The 21,140-nt window shown below is 43.0% G+C and overlaps 1 protein-coding gene across 8 annotated transcripts in view; it reads right to left on the minus strand.

The window, feature by feature from the left end:
- LOC143299444 (uncharacterized) overlaps window positions 1–21,140 on the minus strand; it is a 46,145-nt gene that overhangs the window by 14,687 nt on the left and 10,318 nt on the right. For 6 of the 8 annotated variants that reach the window (XM_076612647.1, XM_076612646.1, XM_076612644.1 and 3 more), the window contains exons 3-13: window positions 18,281–18,570; window positions 17,237–17,378; window positions 16,074–16,328; window positions 13,145–13,264; window positions 11,269–11,463; window positions 9,886–10,026; window positions 9,203–9,391; window positions 8,635–8,772; window positions 6,823–6,948; window positions 1,923–2,048; window positions 451–570 (exon numbers count right to left, since the gene is read on the minus strand). In XM_076612647.1, coding sequence (XP_076468762.1) covers window positions 451–570; window positions 1,923–2,048; window positions 6,823–6,948; window positions 8,635–8,772; window positions 9,203–9,391; window positions 9,886–10,026; window positions 11,269–11,463; window positions 13,145–13,264; window positions 16,074–16,328; window positions 17,237–17,378; window positions 18,281–18,570 — 1,842 coding nt within the window. The remainder of the gene's footprint in view (window positions 1–450; window positions 571–1,922; window positions 2,049–6,822; window positions 6,949–8,634; window positions 8,773–9,202; window positions 9,392–9,885; window positions 10,027–11,268; window positions 11,464–13,144; window positions 13,265–16,073; window positions 16,329–17,236; window positions 17,379–18,280; window positions 18,571–21,140) is intronic. The other 2 variants (XM_076612651.1, XM_076612649.1) reach the window with 2 other exon arrangements.

Raw genomic sequence — 21,140 nt, forward strand, 5'->3', positions numbered from 1 at the left:
TGTGCATGTGTTTGCGCATGTGTGCAAGTGTATGTGTGTTGGCGTGTGTGTGTGTGTGTGTGTGTGTGTGTGTGTGTGTGTGAGTGTAAATAACTGAGCTTAAAACAAGTCCATTGTAGTGTACAAGAAAAAATAAACTCTAGTATCCAAACATCAGCACAAAAAGACACGGGTCTCATGTTGTAATAGTACTGAATAAAATGATGCTTAACAAAAATAACAACATTCACATGCACACACACTCACACACACACACACACACACACACACACACACACACACATGCAATCAAGCCTGCATACAAGCTACAGCTTTATTTCATTCATTTTCCCGATAGCACACGCGTTGAAGGCAAGCTAAAGTGTTGGTATGCAACCAGCATAGACATATTTACCTCATTATCATCATTATATTTATCATCATCCTCATCGTTATTATTATTATCATCACCTTCACACGATCGCTTGTCCTCCCTCAGCTGGTAGCCACGGTTACAGGTGCAAAAGTAGGAGCCCTGCACGTTGCGACACTTGTGCTGACACATGTTGTCCGCCAGACACTCGTCAATGTCTGCACACATCACCTTCTTCATGATAAAATAATAATAATAATATAATGATAAAAGGGCATTTTGTACGCCCAATCTAATGAAACAAAAGCCCTGGGCGTTTACAATGAAAAGTACAATGATGTATGCATACTAAAAACTTGATGGGCGCAATAGCCGAGTGGTTAAAGCGTTGGACTGTCAATCTGAGGGTCCCAAGTTCGAATCACGGTGACGGCGCCTGGTGGGTGAAGGGTGGAGATTTTTACGATCTCCCAGGTCAACATATGTGCAGACCTGCTAGTGCCTGTATATGCAAGCAGAAGATCAAATACGCACGTTAAAGATCCTGTAATCCATGTCAGCGTTCGGTGGGTTATGGAAACAAGAACATACCCAGCATGCACACCCCCGAAAACGGAGTATGGCTGCCTACATGGCGGGGTAAAAACGGTCATACACGTAAAAGCCCACTCGTGTACATACGAGTGAATGTGGGAGTTGCAGCCCTCGAACGCAGAAGAAGAAGAAGAAGAAAGCATACTAGAAACACACCAATACACCTGCACGCACAAATCCTCCTGCTCCAGCTCCAGCCCACACCCACTCCACATAAGATGAAGACACACACACACACATCCCCACACTGAAGCACATCTTGACTGTTCAAGGCATATGAATATGTGTACATTTAAGAATTGTAAAAAAAATAACATAAGTTAGAAATTAACTGGACTAAAACACAAAAGTGAAGACAAGGAGTTATTTACTGATTAATGATTTACACCAAAAGAACACTAGACAAAACAGATATTCAAAATGTTTGAAAGCCAGCTTCAAAACACCAGGCAAGTCAAACATTTAGTACAACCAGTCATGGAATGAGAGCATTTAGGACAACTAGTCATGGTGTTAACACATTTAGTACAACCAGTCATGGTATTAACACATTTAGTACAACCAGTCATGGTATTAACACATTTAGTACAACCAGTCATGGTATTAACACATTTAGTACAACCAGTCATGGTATTAACACATTCAGTACAACCAGTCATGGTATTAACACATTTAGTACAACCAGTCATGGCATTAACACATTTAGTACAACCAGTCATGGTATTAACACATTTAGTACAACCAGTCATGGTATTAACACATTTAGCACAACTAGTCATGGTATTAACACATTTAGTACAACCAGTCATGGTATTAGCACAGTTAGCATGATTAGTCACAGTATTAGCGCATTAATATAACTAGTTGTTGAGTTAGCACATTTAGTACAACCAGTCACGCTATCATATCATTCAACACAACAACTAGTTGTAGTGGCATGCAGCGCTAGCACTAGTGTAAGTGAAAGCCCACTCACCAAGACAGCCTCCATTTTCATCAGAGATGTAGCCCTCCTTGCATTCACACTTAAAGGAGCCTACCGTGTTCACACAGCGAGAGGAGGAGGGGCAAATGGCGGCACCATAAGCACACTCGTTCACGTCTGAAACACGTCCATGCGCATGGTGGGGGTGGGGGTTAGAATGATTATGAGGATTAAGGGGGTGATGGTGGGTGGGTGTGATTAGAATGATTATCATGGTTAAGGTGATGATGGTGGTGGGGTGGAGGTGTGATTAGAATGGTTATGATGATGGTGGTGGTGTGGTAAGGGTGTGGTTAGCATGATTTGATGATCAAAGTGTTGATGGTGGTGGGGGTGGGGGCATGATTAGAATGATTATGATAATGATGATTGTGGTGGGGATGGGGGTATGATTAGAATGATCATGATGATTAAGGTGTTGGGGTGGGGGTATGATTAGAATGATCACAATAATTAAGGTGTTGGGGTGGGGGTGTGATTAGAATGATCACGATGATTCAGGTGGTGGGGGTGAGGGGGTGATTAGATTGATTACGATGATTAAGGTGGTGAGGGTGGGGGTGTAATTAGAAAGATCACAATGATTAAGGTTGTGGGGGTGGGGGTGGGTGTGTGATTAGAATGATTATGTTGATGGTGGTGGGAGTTGGGGTGTGATTAGAATGATTTGATGATGAAGGCAATGATGATGCAAATGAAACAGCAACAACCAAACAATGATGATGCTGTTGATGTTGCTGATTTTGGTTTGGGATAATGATCATTATTGTTAGATTATCATAATTAGATACAAAACTAGCCAGCTACGGATATTCAGGTTAGGTTCGCAAGGTTAATTAGGTTAGGGTAGGTTAGGTTAGGTTAGATAAGGTTATCAAAAACAAACTAGTTACATGCTTCCTGCAAACTTGATATGTCACAAGACTGTCTGGAATAATGAACAACAGGGGGCAGGACTACACTTTTTTTTTTACACTGCTCAACAAAAGCTGAAAAAAAACCTACACTGAAACTCTTCAGCATACTTGACTATCATCACCATGTAAGTGAAAAACATATGACAAATAACTCCATGAGGTACTATGCCACTCTCTGCCTATACCTCTGTATACCCCTACACCTCTATACCCCTCTACCTGGCAGCATGCTGCTGACTTACTCCACAGAGAGACTGCCATGTGTAAATCATCCTTCTCTCTGTAAAACATGCCTCTGATTTATCCAGTCGTCTCACATGGAGAGAGCGACATATATCTAAATCATCCTTTCTCTCTGTAAAACATGCATCTGATCCATCCAGTCCTTTCCATGGAGAGAGCGACATATATCTAAATCATCCCTTCTCTCTGTAAAACATGCCTCCAAATCATCCAGTGCTCTCCAAGAAGAGAGCGACATATATCTAAATCATCCCTTCACTCTGTAAAACATGCCTCCAAATCATCCAGTCCTCTCCATGAAGAGAGCGACATATATCTAAATCATCCCTTCACTCTGTAAAACATGCCTATGATTTATCCAGTCGTCTCACATGAAGAGAGCGACATATATCTAAATCAACCTTTCTCTCTGTAAAACATGCATCCGATCCATCCAGTCCTTTCCATGGAGAGAGCGACATATATCTAAATCATCCCTTCTCTCTGTAAAACATGCCTCCAAATCATCCAGTGCTCTCCAAGAAGAGAGCGACATATATCTAAATCATCCCTTCACTCTGTAAAACATGCCTCCAAATCATCCAGTCCTCTCCATGAGTTTCAGTTTCAGTAGCTCAAGGAGGCGTCACTGCGTTCGGACAAAGCCATATACGCTACACCACATCTGCCAAGCCAAGCAGATGCCTGACCATGAACAGAGCGACATATATCTAAATCATCCCTTCACTCTGTAAAACATGCCTATGATTTATCCAGTCATCTCACATGAAGAGAGCGACATATATCTAAATCATCCCTTCTCTCTGTAAAACATGCCTATGATTTATCTAGTCCTCACCGTGAAGAGAGCGACATATATCTAAATCATCCCTTCTCTCTGTAAAACATGTCTACGATTTATGCAGTCATCTCACATGAAGAGAGTGACATATATCTAAATCATCCTTTCACTCTGTAAAACATGTCTGATCCACCCAGTCCTCCCTGTGATGAGAGCGATATATATCTAAATCATCCCTTCACTCTGTAAAACATGCCTATGATTTATCCAGTCGTCTCACATGAAGAGAGTGACATATATCTAAATCATACTTTCTCTCTGTAAAACATGCCTATGATTTATCTAGTCCTCACAGTGAAGAGAGCAACATATATCTAAATCATCCTTTCTCTCTGTAAAACATGTCTGTGATCCACCCAGTCCTCTCTGTGACGAGAGCGACATATATCTAAATCAACCCTTCTCTCTGTAAAACATGCCTACAATTCATCCAGTCATCTCACATGGAGAGAGCAACATATATCTAAATCATCCCTTCACTCTGTAAAACATGCCTACGATTCATCCAGTCCTTTCCATGGAGAGAGCCACATGTATCTATATCGTCCTTTCTTTCTGTAAAACATGCCTCCAAATCATCCAGTCCTCTCCGTGAAGAGAGCGACATATATCTAAATCATCCCTTCACTCTGTAAAACATGCCTATGATTTATCCAGTCGTCTCACATGAAGAGAGCGACATATATCTAAATCATCCTTTCTCTCTGTAAAACATGCCTATGATTTATCCAGTCATCTCACATGGAGAGAGTGACATATATCTAAATCATCCTTTCTCTCTGTAAAACATGCCTATGATTTATCCAGTCGTCTCACATGGAGAGAGTGACATATATCTAAATCATCCCTTCACTCTGTAAAACATGTCTGTGATCCACCCAGTCCTCTCTGTGACGAGAGCGACATATATCTAAATCATCCCTTCTCTCTGTAAAACATGCCTACAATTCATCCAGTCATCTCACATGGAGAGAGCAACATATATCTAAATCATCCCTTCTCTCTGTACAATATGCCTACGATTCATCCAGTTCTTTCCATGGAGAGAGCCACATATATCTATATCGTCCTTTCTTTCTGTAAAACATGCCTCCAAATCATCCAGTCCTCTCCGTGAAGAGAGCGACATATATCTAAATCATCCCTTCACTCTGTAAAACATGCCTATGATTTATCCAGTCGTCTCACATGAAGAGAGCGACATATATCTAAATCATCCCTTCTCTCTGTAAAACATGCCTATGATTTATCTAGTCCTCACCGTGAAGAGAGCGACATATATCTAAATCATCCCTTCACTCTGTAAAACATGCCTCCAAATCATCCAGTGCTCTCCATGAAGAGAGCGACATATATCTAAATCATCCCTTCTCTCTGTAAAACATGCCTCCAAATCATCCAGTGCTCTCCATGAAGAGAGCGACATATATCTAAATCATCCCTTCTCTCTGTAAAACATGCCTCCGAATCATCCAGTCCTCTCCATGAAGAGAGCGACATATATCTAAATCATCCCTTCTCTCTGTAAAACATGCCTCCAAATCATCCAGTGCTCTCCATGAAGAGACCGACATATATCTAAATCATCCCTTCTTTCTGTAAAACATGCCTCCAAATCATCCAGTGCTCTCCATGAAGAGAGCGACATATATCTAAATCATCCTTTCTCTCTGTAAAACATGTCTGTGATCCACCCAGTCCTCTCTGTGACAAGAGCGATATATATCTAAATCATCCCTTCTCTCTGTAAAACATGCCTACGATTCATCCAGTCCTTTCCATGGAGAGAGCCACATGTATCTATATCGTCCTTTCTTTCTGTAAAACATGCCTCCAAATCATCCAGTCCTCTCCGTGAAGAGAGCGACATATATCTAAATCATCCCTTCACTCTGTAAAACATGCCTATGATTTATCCAGTCGTCTCACATGAAGAGAGCGACATATATCTAAATCATCCTTTCACTCTGTAAAACATGTCTACGATTCATCCAGTCATCTCACATGGAGAGAGCAACATATATCTAAATCATCCCTTCACTCTGTAAAACATGCCTACGATTCATCCAGTCCTTTCCATGGAGAGAGCCACATGTATCTATATCGTCCTTTCTTTCTGTAAAACATGCCTCCAAATCATCCAGTCCTCTCCGTGAAGAGAGCGACATATATCTAAATCATCCCTTCACTCTGTAAAACATGCCTATGATTTATCCAGTCGTCTCACATGAAGAGAGCGACATATATCTAAACCATCCCTTCACTCTGTAAAACATGCCTATGATTTATCCAGTTGTCTCACATGAAGAGAGCGACATATATCTAAACCATCCCTTCTCTCTGTAAAACATGCCTAAGATTCATCCGTTCCTGTCACATGGAGAGAGCGATATATTATATATCTAAATCATCCTTTCCTTCTGTAAAACATGCCTCCGATTCATCTGCATCCTGTCCTCTCACATGGAGAGAGCGTCATATACCTAAATCATCTTTTCTCTCTTTAAAACATTACCTTCAAATCACAACTGAATCTCATGAGACAACAAACTGTGGAAATTTTCCAATCTCCAAGGTCAACAGATGTGCAGACCTGTTAGTGCCTGAACTCCCTTTTTGTGTGTATTCGCATGCAGGAGATCAAATATACATGTTAAAATTCCTGCAATCCATGTCAGCGTTTGGTGGGTTATGGAAACAAGAACGTACATGGCATGCACCCCCATGCCCCCAAAACAGAGTATGATTGCCAACATGATAGGTGTAAAATGGTCATACAAGTAAAAGCCCACAAGTGAACATGGGAGTCGCAGCCCATGAATGAACGAAGAAGAAGAAGGCTAAGGTGATCATGTTTCTCCTTGAAGCATGTGCCGCGCCTGTGACTCACCCACACATCTGCCTGAAGAATCATGCCTCATGCCCCGCGGGCACTGGCAGAAGTAGCTTCCCTGTCGGTTCACACACTCCTGGTCGGCAGAGCAGCGATGCTTGTTGGCCGTGCACTCGTTGATATCTGAATGCAACAGTTGGGGATATATGTTTCTTTTTATATATTATATGCATATGGCTTCTTCAGTTCTGGATATATGTTGTTGTTTTTTAAATGTTGTATGAATGTGGTTTCTCCAGTTCTGAATACATATTTTTTGAATATCATGTGCATGTGGTTTCTCCAGTTCTGGATACATATTTGTTAAATGCTATAAAGATTCAAAGATTCAAGATTCAAAGAAATTTAATCCTTTTGCCCCTTTTGGGGTGTGGAGGATACAATAACAATACACACTCATTGAATCACAACTTCAGTCCAACGATGTCTCCGAAGCATGCAAAAACGCACACCCACGCGCTAATGATGATTTGCAACAAAACAAATCAAACTTAAACATACTGACAAGTATGTTTTAGATGTAACAAAAGTTACACAGCCTTTCCAAGTTTTATGAATTTACTTAGATTAAGTTGTGTTTTCTTCCCAGCACTGAATAAACTGCATAAACCGAACATTGACATATGTGATTTATATTTATGTGGTATCAATTCATTTTGAATTACAGTATTTTGAGAACATTCAAAAAGAAAATGAAATTAATCCCCAACAGCATCCCTATTACATTCCTTGCAAATTCTGTTTTCTCTGTTTTTGCCTTCTCTTCTTCCTGTTTCAATCTACAGTTTATGATTACTGCAACGAAACTTTATCAGAGGATATATGTAAGCATGTGGAAGTTGTGAGATATATTTTGCTTGACAAAAGTTTGGTTTGATGCTCCTATAGAACAGACATTTAGAACTGTCTTCAAGCGATTTTCTCCATGACTGAATGTACATATCTTTTAGACTTTGCATGATATTTCGACAAAAGAAATCCTTACTATTGAATGTATGTGAAACCAAACACAGTCATAACCGCATGTCGCTTCAGCAGTTCTGGATACATATTTTTTTTAAATGATGTATGCATGCGGCTTCAGCAGTTCTCGATACATATTGTCTAAATATTATATGCATGTAGCCTGTCCAGTTCTGGATATGTATTTTTAGATTTATGCACATGGCTACTCCTAGATCATCCTCCAGGGAACAGTTCAGGGAGAAAGGAGAAGGGGAAGACAAAGACAGAGATGGACAGACAGCATTACTCAGCTGACTGGAAAAGGAGCTTTGCCCAAACCCAGGCACTGACACACAACATGAGAGAGAGAGAGAGATGGAGGTTTGTGGTGCAGCAGTGCCCCTGTTAGCCTAGAGGGTTATGGGAGCTGTAAGTGAGAAGTGCATGCATGTATAGAAACACCTGTGTGTATGCTGAGGGCAGGTAACCATACTGAAGGCACACACATAGCAGGAACTTTAGAAAGGTTTGTACTCTGTTGTCTTTCTTGATCTGCACACGCTGGCATATTCTTGTGCTGTTTAAAGGAGGTAAGGTTTGTGGTCAACATTCATTATATTGTTGTCTTTTTCATGGAGATACTGTGCTTTTGAAAGAAATTAAAATTCCATTCAAGGCTAAACAATAAGTCAATAGATAGATAGATAAAAGAAATGAACACTGCACGACAGAAAAAAAAAAAACATCACAAAGTGTTTAACCCATCTGAAAAGAGTCAATATATTGCGAGGGCCAAATATTACATGAGCAAAGAAAAAAACAAGAGGGCAGTAATTAGCACCTTGAGACAAATCTTTCTCTCACCTTGACAGCCATTATTGGAGGTGGGTTCATACCCAGGTGGGCAGGAAACCAGGCTGCGACACAGGTAGGAGCCCACCCTGTTAATGCATCGCTGGTGTCTGAGGCACCTGTGGGTACCCTCTGTGCATTCGTCGATATCTACAACACAATTAAAGGTATGGGGTAGCAATTATTCAGTACCTCTGCAGGATCCTTTCTGAAACAAATACAAAAATTCCCTTAGCTTTTTTTGCAAGTAAACAAAAGCACCCTAAACCACTGCTGGAAAAACCAACTGATGGACCATTTAGCTGAGAGTGACAGAGAAAAGAACAGAAATTTAAAAAAAAAAAAAAAAAAAGAGACAAAAAAACCCAGACAGACAAGTCATTTGATTTAAAGCCCAGCAAACCACAGACAGGAATATCAGCGCTGTAACACATTTAAAACCAGAACACGCAGACACTCAGACAGGTGATCATGAACACTGATATACAAACAACAGACAGCAAAAATACAGAGACAGAAACGCGGACACAGAGACAGGAACGCCGACACAGACACAAAACATTCCCGCTCACAAACTCACCAACACAGGAGCCAGCCCTGTTGGCTCGCATCCCTCTCCGACAGATGATCCGTCGACACTCTCCAGCGGAGGAATCGAACCGGAAGCCCAAGGGGCACTGCTTGGCAACACAGCGGAACGAGCCCTGCACGTTCTGACAAATGAACCCACCGGCACAGTTGTGGGTGCCCAGGGCACACTCGTCATTGTCTGGGAAGTAAAATGAAAATAAATGGATAAGTAAATTATTGTGTTGATAAAAAAAAAGAAAAGTGAATTAGTTAAGTATCAAAAAAAAAAAGGTAAGAAATGAAAGGAAAAAAGAACGAAAACATCTGCCATAGTGAAGTGGTTAACACTGTGGACTGATGATTATAGGTTACACACTACAACACACACACACACACAAACAAACACACACACTTATACCCCACTGACACCACACCCAAACACCCACACACACATACACACACACTACAACCCACTCCACATCATACAACACCACACCCAAACACAGCACACACAGACACAGACACACAAACACACACACACTCACACACAACGCACCACACCACACACACAAATGTACGCGCACACACACACACACCACAACACACACACTCACACACACCACTTTACAACACACAAACACACACACACACACACACACACACACACAAACAGCCAGCAACACAGGAACATACCAACACAGGTCTGTGAAGCCTCATCCAGTGTGTAGCCTGTGCCACAGTGATGGATTCGGCGGCAGACGAAGCCTCCGTTGGTGTTCTCACATCTCTCTCCCACCTTGCAGTTGTCATAGCCCAGTGCACACTCGTTCACATCTGTGAAAAAAGGGGGACTGATGAACACAACGATTTGGATCATGAAATTTGGGCAATATCCACATTAAAATGTTGTTGTTTTTTCGTAAGACGGAATAAGTAGTTTTCACAAGGCATGGATGTTGATTCCTACACTCATACGGATCAGTGGAAGGGACTGTATGTAGGTATAGCCGAAATTTGTTGCTAACATTAACACTTTGCACCGCCAGTACCGATTTTTTTTTTCTGTAACTCCTAGTTCTTTCCAAGTACCAATATTTCTATATTTGTGTTTGTATATATTATGTTTCACTTTCTCAACTAATTCTATTCTCACTTGGTGCTTTTAGCTTGTTGGCTTTGGCCTCTGCTTTGTTCGCCAGTGTTTTCAAAAGGACTGAACATGTTTTTGATGATGCGTGCATTTTGTACATGGAGTACAGGCCTTGACAGTACACTCAGCTGTTGTTGGGCTGGTCTTCTGCAACTGCAGTGCAGCTGCACTGATGTGTTACAAAGTAATAAAACCAGGAAACCTGGTAGCACAGGAAAAAATAATAATGGTGAAAGGGGAAAATAAAAGAAAAGTGCACGGAGGACAGGATCTTTGTCTTTCCTTGTCTTTCATATAACCACACAGGGCCATATCAGAGCTGAAAAAAAAGCAAATATTTCAAGACAACAACAAGAAAAAAATCATAAACACACAAAAAGAAAAAAAAAAAACTGGTATAAGTCAGAGCCGAAAAAAAAGCAAATATTGGTCCTACAGAAACTAAAACAACAGACACATGATAAACACACAAAAAGAAAAACTGGCATAAGACGGAGCTGAAAAAAAAGCAAATATTGGTCCTATAGACACTAAAACATCAACAACAAACATATGATAAACATACAAAAAGAAAACCTGGCATTAGTCAGAGCTGAAAAAAAAGCAATTGTTGGTCCTACAGAACCTGAAACAACAACAAACATATGAAAAACAGACAAAAATAAAAACTGGCATAAGTCAGAGCTGAAAAAAAACAACAAATACTGGTCCTATAAACACTAAAACAACAATGAACAAATCATAAACACACAAAAATAAAAACTGGTCCTATACAACAAAACAACCACAACATCAACAACAAACAAATCATAAACATACAAAAAGAAAAAAAACTGGCACAAGTACACCTACATCCATGCACACGTAATCCTAGACCATGCCTCTAACGTTGACCGTCAAATTTTTCATCTTCACCGAGGCCTCACCTTCACATCTACGTGTGTGGCTATTGAAGGCAAAGCCACTGAGGCAGGCGTTCTCAGCCTCACACTGCCCTGTGCGGGGGTTTCGGGTTGTGCCCGAGGGACAATCCGCTGCCAGGCAGGAGTAGCCTCCCTTGGTGTTGATGCAGCGCTGGCTAGGAGAGCAGCGGTAGCTTCCTTCTGCGCACTCGTCGATGTCTGTCGTGAAAATGTTAAAACGATGAGGTGTGAAACATATTCTAAAATTTTGTTATCTATAATCATTGGTCGCACCGTCTCATTATAGCCGTCAGCAAGACTAGGACAGCCAGCTGAGAACCTGAAAGGTAGGTAATTACAATAATTTAAGCATTATATAATCATTGGATGCATTGATTCATACATGTGGAGTGGTGGCCTAGAGGTAACGCGTCCGCCTAGGAAGCGAGAGAATCTGAGCGCGCTGGTTCGAATCACGGCTCAGCCCCCGAAATTTTCTCCCCCTCCACTAGACCTTCAGTGGTGGTCTGGACGCTAGTCATTCGGATGAGACGATAAACCGAGGTCCCGTGTGCAGCATGCACTTAGCGCACGTAAAAGAACCCACGGCAACAAAAGGGTTGTTCCTGGCAAAATTCTGTAGAAAAATCCACTTCAATAGGAAAAACAAATAAAACTGCACGCAGGAAAAAATACAAAAAAATGGGTGGCGCTGTAGTATGGCGACGCGCTCTCCCTGGGGAGAGCAGCCTGAATTTCACACAGAGAAATCTGTTGTGATAAAAAGAAATACAAATACAAATACAAATATTGATTGACTAGTTATCATAATGAGGAGGCACTAAATGTCCCAGTCAGTTCACAGGTCATGAGACATTTCAATTAAGACAGCTCACTTGCTTGTATTTGTAGCCACCCCATCCCCACCCACCCAAAAAATCCAATAATCATCATGTTTTCCATCAATGACTGTAAAATCTATAACTGACCATTTCTTTTCATTTTCTTCAAAACATTTATTCAGTTTTCTTTTGATGAATTTTCAAGTAATTCTGGTGCATATTTATGGTATTTTAAATAATTCTAGTTTGATGTGCCTGTGCCTGATTCGATCTGACTGATAGTTGTTTCATGTCAAGCAGTGTGGTGTGGTGACTGAGTGGTAATATGCCCGACTAGGAAGCAAGTGGCCATGGGTTCAAATCCCACATATTTTTTACTCCCCCCCTTCTGCTAGACCTTGAGTGGTGGTCTGGGTGCTAGTCTTTCAGATGAGATAATAAATTGAGCTCCTGCGTGCAAACATTCACTTAAAGCACATGAAAGAACCAATGGCAATGAATTGTGTGGGAAAAAAAATCCACTTTGATAGTGAAACAAACACACTTGCAATCAGAAAAAGAAGAAAAAAGAAAAAATGAAGAATGATGTGGCTAGCACTGCACGCTCCTTAGAGAGAGAGAGAGAGAGAGAGAGAGAGAGAGAGAGAGAGAGAGAGAGCAGCCTAAATTTCACACAGAGAAATCTGATGACAAAAAGTAATGCAGTATAATACATTGTCAGTTTTGCAAGTACTGGTTGCTGATATTCCTGCCAGTCTCACTGCCCCAAACGACAGTGTATGAAAGGTAATGTTTCATAGTGACTCGTGAAAAAAAAGTACATTTTTATCTGTAATCAATATGTGCACAAAATATGCAACGAAAAACAAAACCCAAGCATTCAATTGAGAGAGAAGAAAAAAAAAGATACAAATTCCACTGAAATCAGTCCACACAGATAAGATGCACAAGAATAAAAGGTGAAAGTGATGATGAAGACAATGACAACGACAACTCATGTGATGAAGAGGATAAAACCAATGACATGATGATAATGATGATTTTTTTTTTTTATTTACCTGCACAGGTGCGTCTATCATCATTCAGCCTGTATCCTTCATAACACTGACACTCAGGCCCAGAATTTCTGTTGACACACCTCTGTTCACAAGGGTTGTTGATGCTGCAGTCCATTTCATCTACAGGGAGAAAAAGAAGAAGAAAAAAAACCCACTTGAAAACCTGCATTGTCTAAGTAAAAATCATTTGTTGTGTAATATACCTTTGTCTTTAAATTGTGGTGGGGTGAGTGTAACTGACTGGAAGAAGAAGAACTGTTTGGTGTGGTGTGGTGAGGTGTATTGTGGTGTGGTGAGGCATATTGTGGTGTGATGTGTTGTGTTGTGTTGTGGTGTGGTGTGGTGTGGTGTGGTGTAGTGTGACATGGTGTGATGTGGTGTGGTAAGGGAAAGTGATTGGAAGAAGAATTGTTTGGTGTAGAGTGGTGAGATGAGGTGAGGTGTGATGTGGTGTGGTGTTGTGTATTGTGGTGTGGTGTGGTGTGGTGTATTGTGGTGTATTGTGATGTGGTGTAGTGTGGTGAGGTGAGGTGTGTTGTGCTGTGTTGTGGTGTGGTGTGGTGTGGTGTATTGTGGTGTGGTGAGGTGTATTGTGGTGTGGTGTGATGTGATGTGATGTGGTGAGGTGTATTGTGGTGTGGTGTGATGTGATGTGGTGTGGGGAAAGTGATTGGAAGAGGAAGAATTGTTTGGTGTAGTGTGGTGAGGTGTGGTGTTGTGTATTGTGGTGTATTGTGGTGTGGTGTGGTGTGGTGTGGTGTGGTGTGGTGTGGTGTGGTGTAGTGTGGTGTGGTGTATTGTGGTGTGATGTGGTGTGGTGTGATGAAGTGTGGTGTGGTGTATTGTGATGTGGTGAGGTGAGGTGTGATGTGGTGAGGTGTGGTGTAGTGTGGTGTGGAGTGGTGAGGTGTGGTGTAGTGTGGTGTAGTGTGGTGAGGTGTGGTGTGGTGTATTGTGGTGTGGTGAGGTGTGGTGTGGTGTGGTGTATTGTGGTGTGATGTGGTGTGGTGTGATGAAGTGTGGTGTGGTGTATTGTGATGTGGTGAGGTGTGGTGTGATGTGGTGAGGTGTGGTGTGGTGTGGTGTGGTGTGGTGTGGTGTGGTGTGGTGTGGTGTGGTGTGGTGTGGTGTGGTGTGGTGTGGTGTGGTGTATTGTGGTGTGCTGAGGTGTATTGTGGTGTGGTGTGATGTGGTGTATTGTGGTGTGGTGTGGTGAGGTGTGGCGTGGTGTGGTGTGGTGTTGTGGTGTGGTGCGCTGAGGTGTGGTGTGGTGAGGTGAGGTGTGATGTGGTGCGGTGTGGTGAGGTGTGGTGTGGTGAGGTGAGGTGTGATGTGGTGCGGTGTGGTGTGGCGTGGTGTGGTGTGGTGTGGTGTGGTGTGGTGCGCTGAGGTGTGGTGTGGTGTGGTGTGGTGTGGTGAGGTGAGGTGTGATGTGGTGCGGTGAGGTGAGGTGTGGTGTAGTGTAGTGTGGTGTGGTGTAGTGTGGTGTGGTGTAGTGTGATGTGGTGTGGTGTAGTGTGGTGTGGTGTAGCATGATGTGGTGTGGTGTAGTGTGGTGTAGTGTGATTTGGTTAGGTGTAGTGTGGTGTAGTGTGGTTTGGTGTGGTGTGGTATTGTGTAGTGTGGTGTGGTGTAGTGTAGTGTGGTGTGGTGTGATAAAGTGTGGCGTAGTGTGATGTTGTGAGGTGTGGTGTGGTGTAATGTGGTGTAGTGTGGTGTGGTGAGGTGTAGTGTAGTGTGGTGCAGTGCAGTACAGTGCAGAGTAGTGTTGTATGGTGTAGTGTAGTGTGCTGTGGTAAGGTATGGTGTGATGTAGAGTAGTGTAGTGAAGTGTGGTGTGGGCTGGTATGGTGGAGTACAGTGTATTGTAGTAGTGTTTGCTGTACTGCAGTACAGTGAAGAGTGGAATGATGTGGTACAGCATAGAGTAGCATGGTGTGGTGTACTGTAGTGTAGTGTGGTACAGTGTAGTGTGGTGTAGTGCAGTATGGCATGGTGTTGTGCAGTGAAGAGTGGAATGATGGGGTACAGTGGAGAGTAGTTGTCCAGCATGGTGTACCGTAGTGTAGTGTGGTACAGTGTAGTGTGGTGTAGTGTAGTGTAGTGTGGTACAGTGTAGTGTGGTGGAGTATTGTATGGCATAGTGTAGTGTAGTGTAGTGTAGTGTACTGTAGTGTAGTTTCATGTTGGAATGGGTCATAAATATGCGCGTGCACGTGCTTGACCATCTGTCAGAAGCACACAGCCGAGGGCAAGAAAGAAAGATAGACATCTTTAACACAGAAAGACTGCAGTACAAAGGAACAAACAGGCATGTAAATAAACAAATTCTGACAGACACCCGGGTTCAACAGATTTTCAGTTTCAAGAAAATCAACCGCGCAAACTCATATCCCCGAAAGCAATCTCACAAGCAGGTACACTTCTGAGTTCTATGCATGCATTGTACGGTTATTGACTACTGGTTTCTAGGGGTGATCAGACATCAACATTCAAAGCACAGCAGACTTTTAGTGCAATCTCCTTCCCCAATTCAGTAAATGACAAGTCCGACTGCCCAAAACAATACACCAATGATAAAAAGAATCTATATGCTTACTTCAACATCTTCTTCTCACTCTTTTCCTTTATGTTAAATACACACAAACATGGAAATGACAGACTTTTTTCCATGCCAAATAATAATTATTATGCAAATTAAGCATCCACACACACACACTCTGTGTGTGTGTGTGTGTGCGCACGCGCAAGCGCTGGTGCATGTGTGCGCATGTGCATGCGTCATACCTCAGCATATAACCTGACTGGTCCATGTATGCCTTTCCACACTTTGTGTCTCTCTCCCTGCGTTTCACACCCCGACAGATAGGAGATCACCAAACACGTGAAACACGACACAACACAACCTTTCGCTCCATACACTACAAACCATCATTATCATTGAAGCCACACGTGCGCTTATCGTCCTGCAGCTCAAAGCCAGGTGGGCAGTCACAGCGGAACCCGACAGGTAGATCCACACACAGGTGAGAGCACACGTCGCCAGCGAACAAAGTGCACTCATCGATGTCATCGCCATCCCCTGCGTTGTTGTCGTTGCCGTTGTTTTGATTCCCCTCCTGTTCATCTTTGTCCTCGCCTCTCTTGGTGTGGTTTGACGGAGGGGCACTGGTGGTTCGCAGAGCTGGTGGTGGGTATAGGATCAGGCATGCAGTTAGAGCTTCTGAGGGGTTCGGGTTATGGAGGCAGCATGAACATCTATGTGTTAGTCAACTAGTTCACAACACACAAGTAGACCTGTAACCGGTCCACTACGCACAGGCAGATCTATTCTGTTCAAATCACAAGAACAAAAGCTATTCTGTGTTAATCAATTTCTCTGCTACTCAGTTATTGCCTGTACAAAACTAAAAAAAACAAAAAACTGTTTAATGAAGCGTTAGTATAAACAAGGAATGTATCTTAATGTTAATTTATCTATCCCTTGCATATCCACAGCCATGATGGACAGACTGCTATCAGTTATTCAAGTGTCACAAAACGCACATTTTTGCCACATTATCATACTACATGTGTGTCTTCTGTTCACTGTTTTCCATATCACCCTTAAACATTTAGTGAAGATCATGCAGAATTACTCACAAAATCTGCAATTCAACATTGAAGAAGAGAGAAATCTGGATTTTTTAAATACTGTGCAGTATCATTATAATCTAGTCCCACCCAAAGTTGGAGTTGTGCAGTATCATTATAATCTAGTCCCATCCAAAAATGGAGTATGACTGCCTACATGGCAGGGGTAAGAATGATCATCCACGTAAAAACCCACTTGTGCATACCAGCGAACGTGGGAGACGCAGCCCACGGACGAAAAAAAAAAAGATTTATAATATTGTCTATCTCTTTGTCAATAAATTTCCACACACACACACACACACACACAAAGCAAAAGAAAGGAAGACAAACAAAACGAAATCTAAAAGAGAAGAAAATGAACAGAAACAATAACAAGAAACACTACAGCAAATAAATTGAAGAAAAAAAAGGGGGGTTGGGGGGGCGGGGGGGGGACATAAAGGCAAGAAGAAGGACCTGGGAGGGTGTAGCCCTGGGAGGGTCTGCCGGTGCAGCACTCTGCAAAGTTGGAGTCACACGGCTCCCCAAGGTTCGGAACCTCACAGGACTGAGATTGCGATCTGGCCGCTACACCCATCTGGCAGCACTGGCAACACTCCTGGACATTGTAAGCATTGGGTTAGAGTGTGTGTGGGGTGGGGGGGTGGTGTGTATGTTGGGTGTGTGTGTGTGTGTGTGTGTGTGTGTGTGTGTGTGTGTGTGTGTGTGTGTGTGTGTGTGTTGGTCTTCAATTTTATGTCTTTCTACTTTAAGTGATATTAGACTAAAGAGAAAAGGGTATATAAGGCATGTTGTGTGTGTGTGTGTGTGTGTGTGTGTGAGAGAGAGAGAGAGAGAGAGAGAGAGAGAGAGAGAGAGAGAGAGAGAGAGAGAGAAGAGAATATACACAGCTTGTTGCGCGCGCATGGCTGTGAATGTGTTTGAGTTGAGTCAGAGGGGATTATGCGTATATGTGTGTGTGTGTGTGTGTGTGTGTGTGTGTGTGTGTGTGTGTGTGTGTGTGTGTGTGTGTGTGTGTGTGACAGAGAGAGAGAGAGAGAGAGTGCATGCGCATGTGCATGTGTGCATGTGTGGTATACACAGGCACACACAGTCTTGTAAAGACGTTTACCACCACCACCACCAAAGCAATTGCTGAAACACACACACACACATACACACACAAAATGAGAGAGGGAACAGAGGAAGAAGAAAAGAGACAGACCCACCCATACACAGACACACAAACACATACACAGATACACATACACACATATGCACGCACACGCACAGAGAGAGAGAGAGAGAGAGAGAGAGAGAGAGAGAATAGCACTCACCCTGAACTGCTCACACACACACACACACACACACACACACACAACACACACACACACACACATATACACCTTCCCACCACACACACACACACACTCACCTTCCCACCCCCTCACCCACACCCCACCCAAACACACACGAAGTGAAAAAAAACCCTAAAAAAACCCCAAACAAGCCTGTACTCACCCTGAACTGCTCAGCCCCAGCATCCGAGTCCCTCACAGCACACATCTGCCGCTGGAGGGCGGTCCTCTTCCCGGACTCACACATGTCCAGCTGCACCTGCTTCAGGCAGCACACCTCGATGATGGACAGACAGGCGCTCTGTGACTGCTCGTCCACCCCGGGTACCGGCGCCGGGTAGCCCGAGCAGCGGCCAGTGGCGTTGGACAACTGCATGCCGATCATGCAGCACTGGTCGAGCACGTGCGCCTTGTAGAACGGCAGCTCTCTGGATCTGTCCGGCGTTTGTTGGCCTGAAGGAGGGTGGTCAGTGGTGGCAGGGTAAATGGTGGTGGTGGTTGTGGGTGGGTGGGTTTTTTTGTGTGTGTGTGTGTGTTTGGGGTGAGGGATGGAGTGGGCGTGAGGTGTGTGAGGTGGGTGGGGTGGTGGTGGTGGGTGGTTTGTGGGTGGGTGGGTGGGTAGGTGGGGGGTTGTGGGGTTATTGGGTGGTTTGTGGGTGGTCTATGTGTGTGGGGGTGGGGGAGGGGAGGAAGTGTTAGAAGTGGCCAGTGAGGTATGTGGTGGTTGTTTTTGGGTTTGTGTGTGTGTATGTGGAGGGGTATTAAATGGTATTAAGTGGTTGTTATATGCTGTTGTGTCAGTTATTCTGTGTTGTTCTGTGCCGTGTTAATGCAGGTTTCTTTCACCACTGCCCCATCCCTCATTTTTCCAAAATTTGATGTTTAAAAACTGGAGTAGTGCATGATAGTATAAAGCAATCAAGCTATCGAAATTGGACCGAATGTAAAACACACATGATTAAGCACATCTGTGTTTGTAATATGTGTGTGCACGTGTGCATGTGCATGGGTTGTTTGTCAGTGCAACACTATTATCATATCTATACACGATAGCACTGTGACGTGATTGTTACAATACCTGAGTGAGACAGACAGACAAGACAGAGGGAATGGGGCAGGGAAAGAGGAAGACAGAGAGGGAGGTTACTAAATTCCCACTTTCCCGTGCCCATCCTTGACAGTGTACGAGGCTCATAAGTGGTACCTATTAGTGCTGTTTTGGAGTCAGTGGTGGTTGTGTGGAGTTGTGGAGCCATGTTATATGCTTCTACTGCGAGTGAACAGAGAAAGGTCTCATAAGGGGGTATCATATACACACACACCTGTGCGACCGCATGCACACACACACACACACACACTTTCTCACTGTGACATTCACTGGTATGCTGTTTCTACGTTTCAAATACTGGGATACAAATTTTCGTACTTTCACTCTATAACATCATGCAATACTCTTTTCTTTCCTGTGAGTGTACTGAGAAAACCATAATATACGTTTTTCAGTTTAATTTTATGACACTTTAGAAACATTATGTGTCGTTTATCGGCTTCTAAGTCCCAGTGTATCCAGGTTATCTGCTTTTTAAGACAAAGAAAGTCGTACAGTACATCATTTTGTTAGATTTTACATCTTGGCTCTCAACCATCAGTGATAACAAAATGGTTAACTATAGCGCCACCATGCGGTGACAGTCCGGTGAACGATTGTGGTCCTTGGACCACTTGACAACTTCCTGTGTCCTCAGCAACACAACTTCCGTTCTGAGCTCACAGACACAGTCGTTGTCTGGAGCCTCTCGCGAGCAACCTCAGTCTGCGTTCCTCTGACAGCAAGTGGGTCAGGAAATCCTGGTGTGACCTACCAGAACTGTCCCTCCCCCCTACACTAGATCTGACCCCTTGACACTTTTTTTTTCTTTTTTTCTTCTGACTTTTCTTTTCAGTTTACCCGGTCTCTGAGGTGAAGAGTTTCAGTTTCATTTTCTCAAGGAGGCGTCACTGCTCCATATACGCTTCACCACATCTGCTTGGCAGATGCCTGACCAGCAGCATAACCCAGTGCGCTTAGTCAGGCCTTGAGTGCATGCATGATTTATGGAGGCCTAGCTATCAGAGTGGACATCTTCAAGAGAATATTGCCAGAGGACAACACTCTCGTTCCCATGGACGCACACGCACCCGGGACCTCGGTTTATCGCCTCGGCCGAATGACTAGACGCTCAGTTGGATTTTCCAGTCAAACTTTGGAGAAAGGGAGGGATTCGAACCCACACCCTCACGGACTCTGTATTGGCATGTAGGAACGTCTTAACCACGGAGCCGCTACCTTCCTCCTTCCTGCTGTGAAGAGGGAATGAAAACAAGACAGATTACAGTGTTGAATCCTCGAGGTAGGAACCCCCCGAAGAAACACTGCTTGTGAACTGATTCATAAGAGTCACATTTACTTTTAACCATACTGCTCATTTCCATCAGTACAACGAAGCAGTTATACGGATGAATACGATCGATTGCGGATGAAATAAACTGATTTTCTTATCAAGAAAAAAAAAGACAACCTCCGACAGATGCATACTGCTACAGTAAAAGGTAAGCCTTCTTGATTAATGAAACAAACAGTTCCTCAATCTCACATCCCCGTAAAATATACCACACGACTGTTCACACTAGAACGTCGATTGATTCCAAAAGCATCAATCGTGACCGCCATTATATTCACGCTGATATATAAAGTTACCGTCGCTATGAGAAGTGATCAAGTAATTATTTCATAATCATTGTAATTTTCAAAACATTGTCGCCGCCATGTTCATACAATCGTTCGTATGTTAAAGGTTTGCCGGTTCGTATGTTAAACGTTTGTAGGTAATTTGTTCATTAACACACAGGAAAATAACCATGTACTGCTTCCTTGTTGCATTCTTATCCATAATACAGATCAGACTATAATGACTATCTCTGCTTCTTTGTTGCACACTCTTATCCATAATACAGATCAGACTATAATGACTATTTCTGCTTCC

Source organism: Babylonia areolata, chromosome 25 (assembly GCF_041734735.1).
Source record: "Babylonia areolata isolate BAREFJ2019XMU chromosome 25, ASM4173473v1, whole genome shotgun sequence".
Lineage (NCBI taxonomy): Eukaryota > Metazoa > Mollusca > Gastropoda > Neogastropoda > Buccinidae > Babylonia > Babylonia areolata.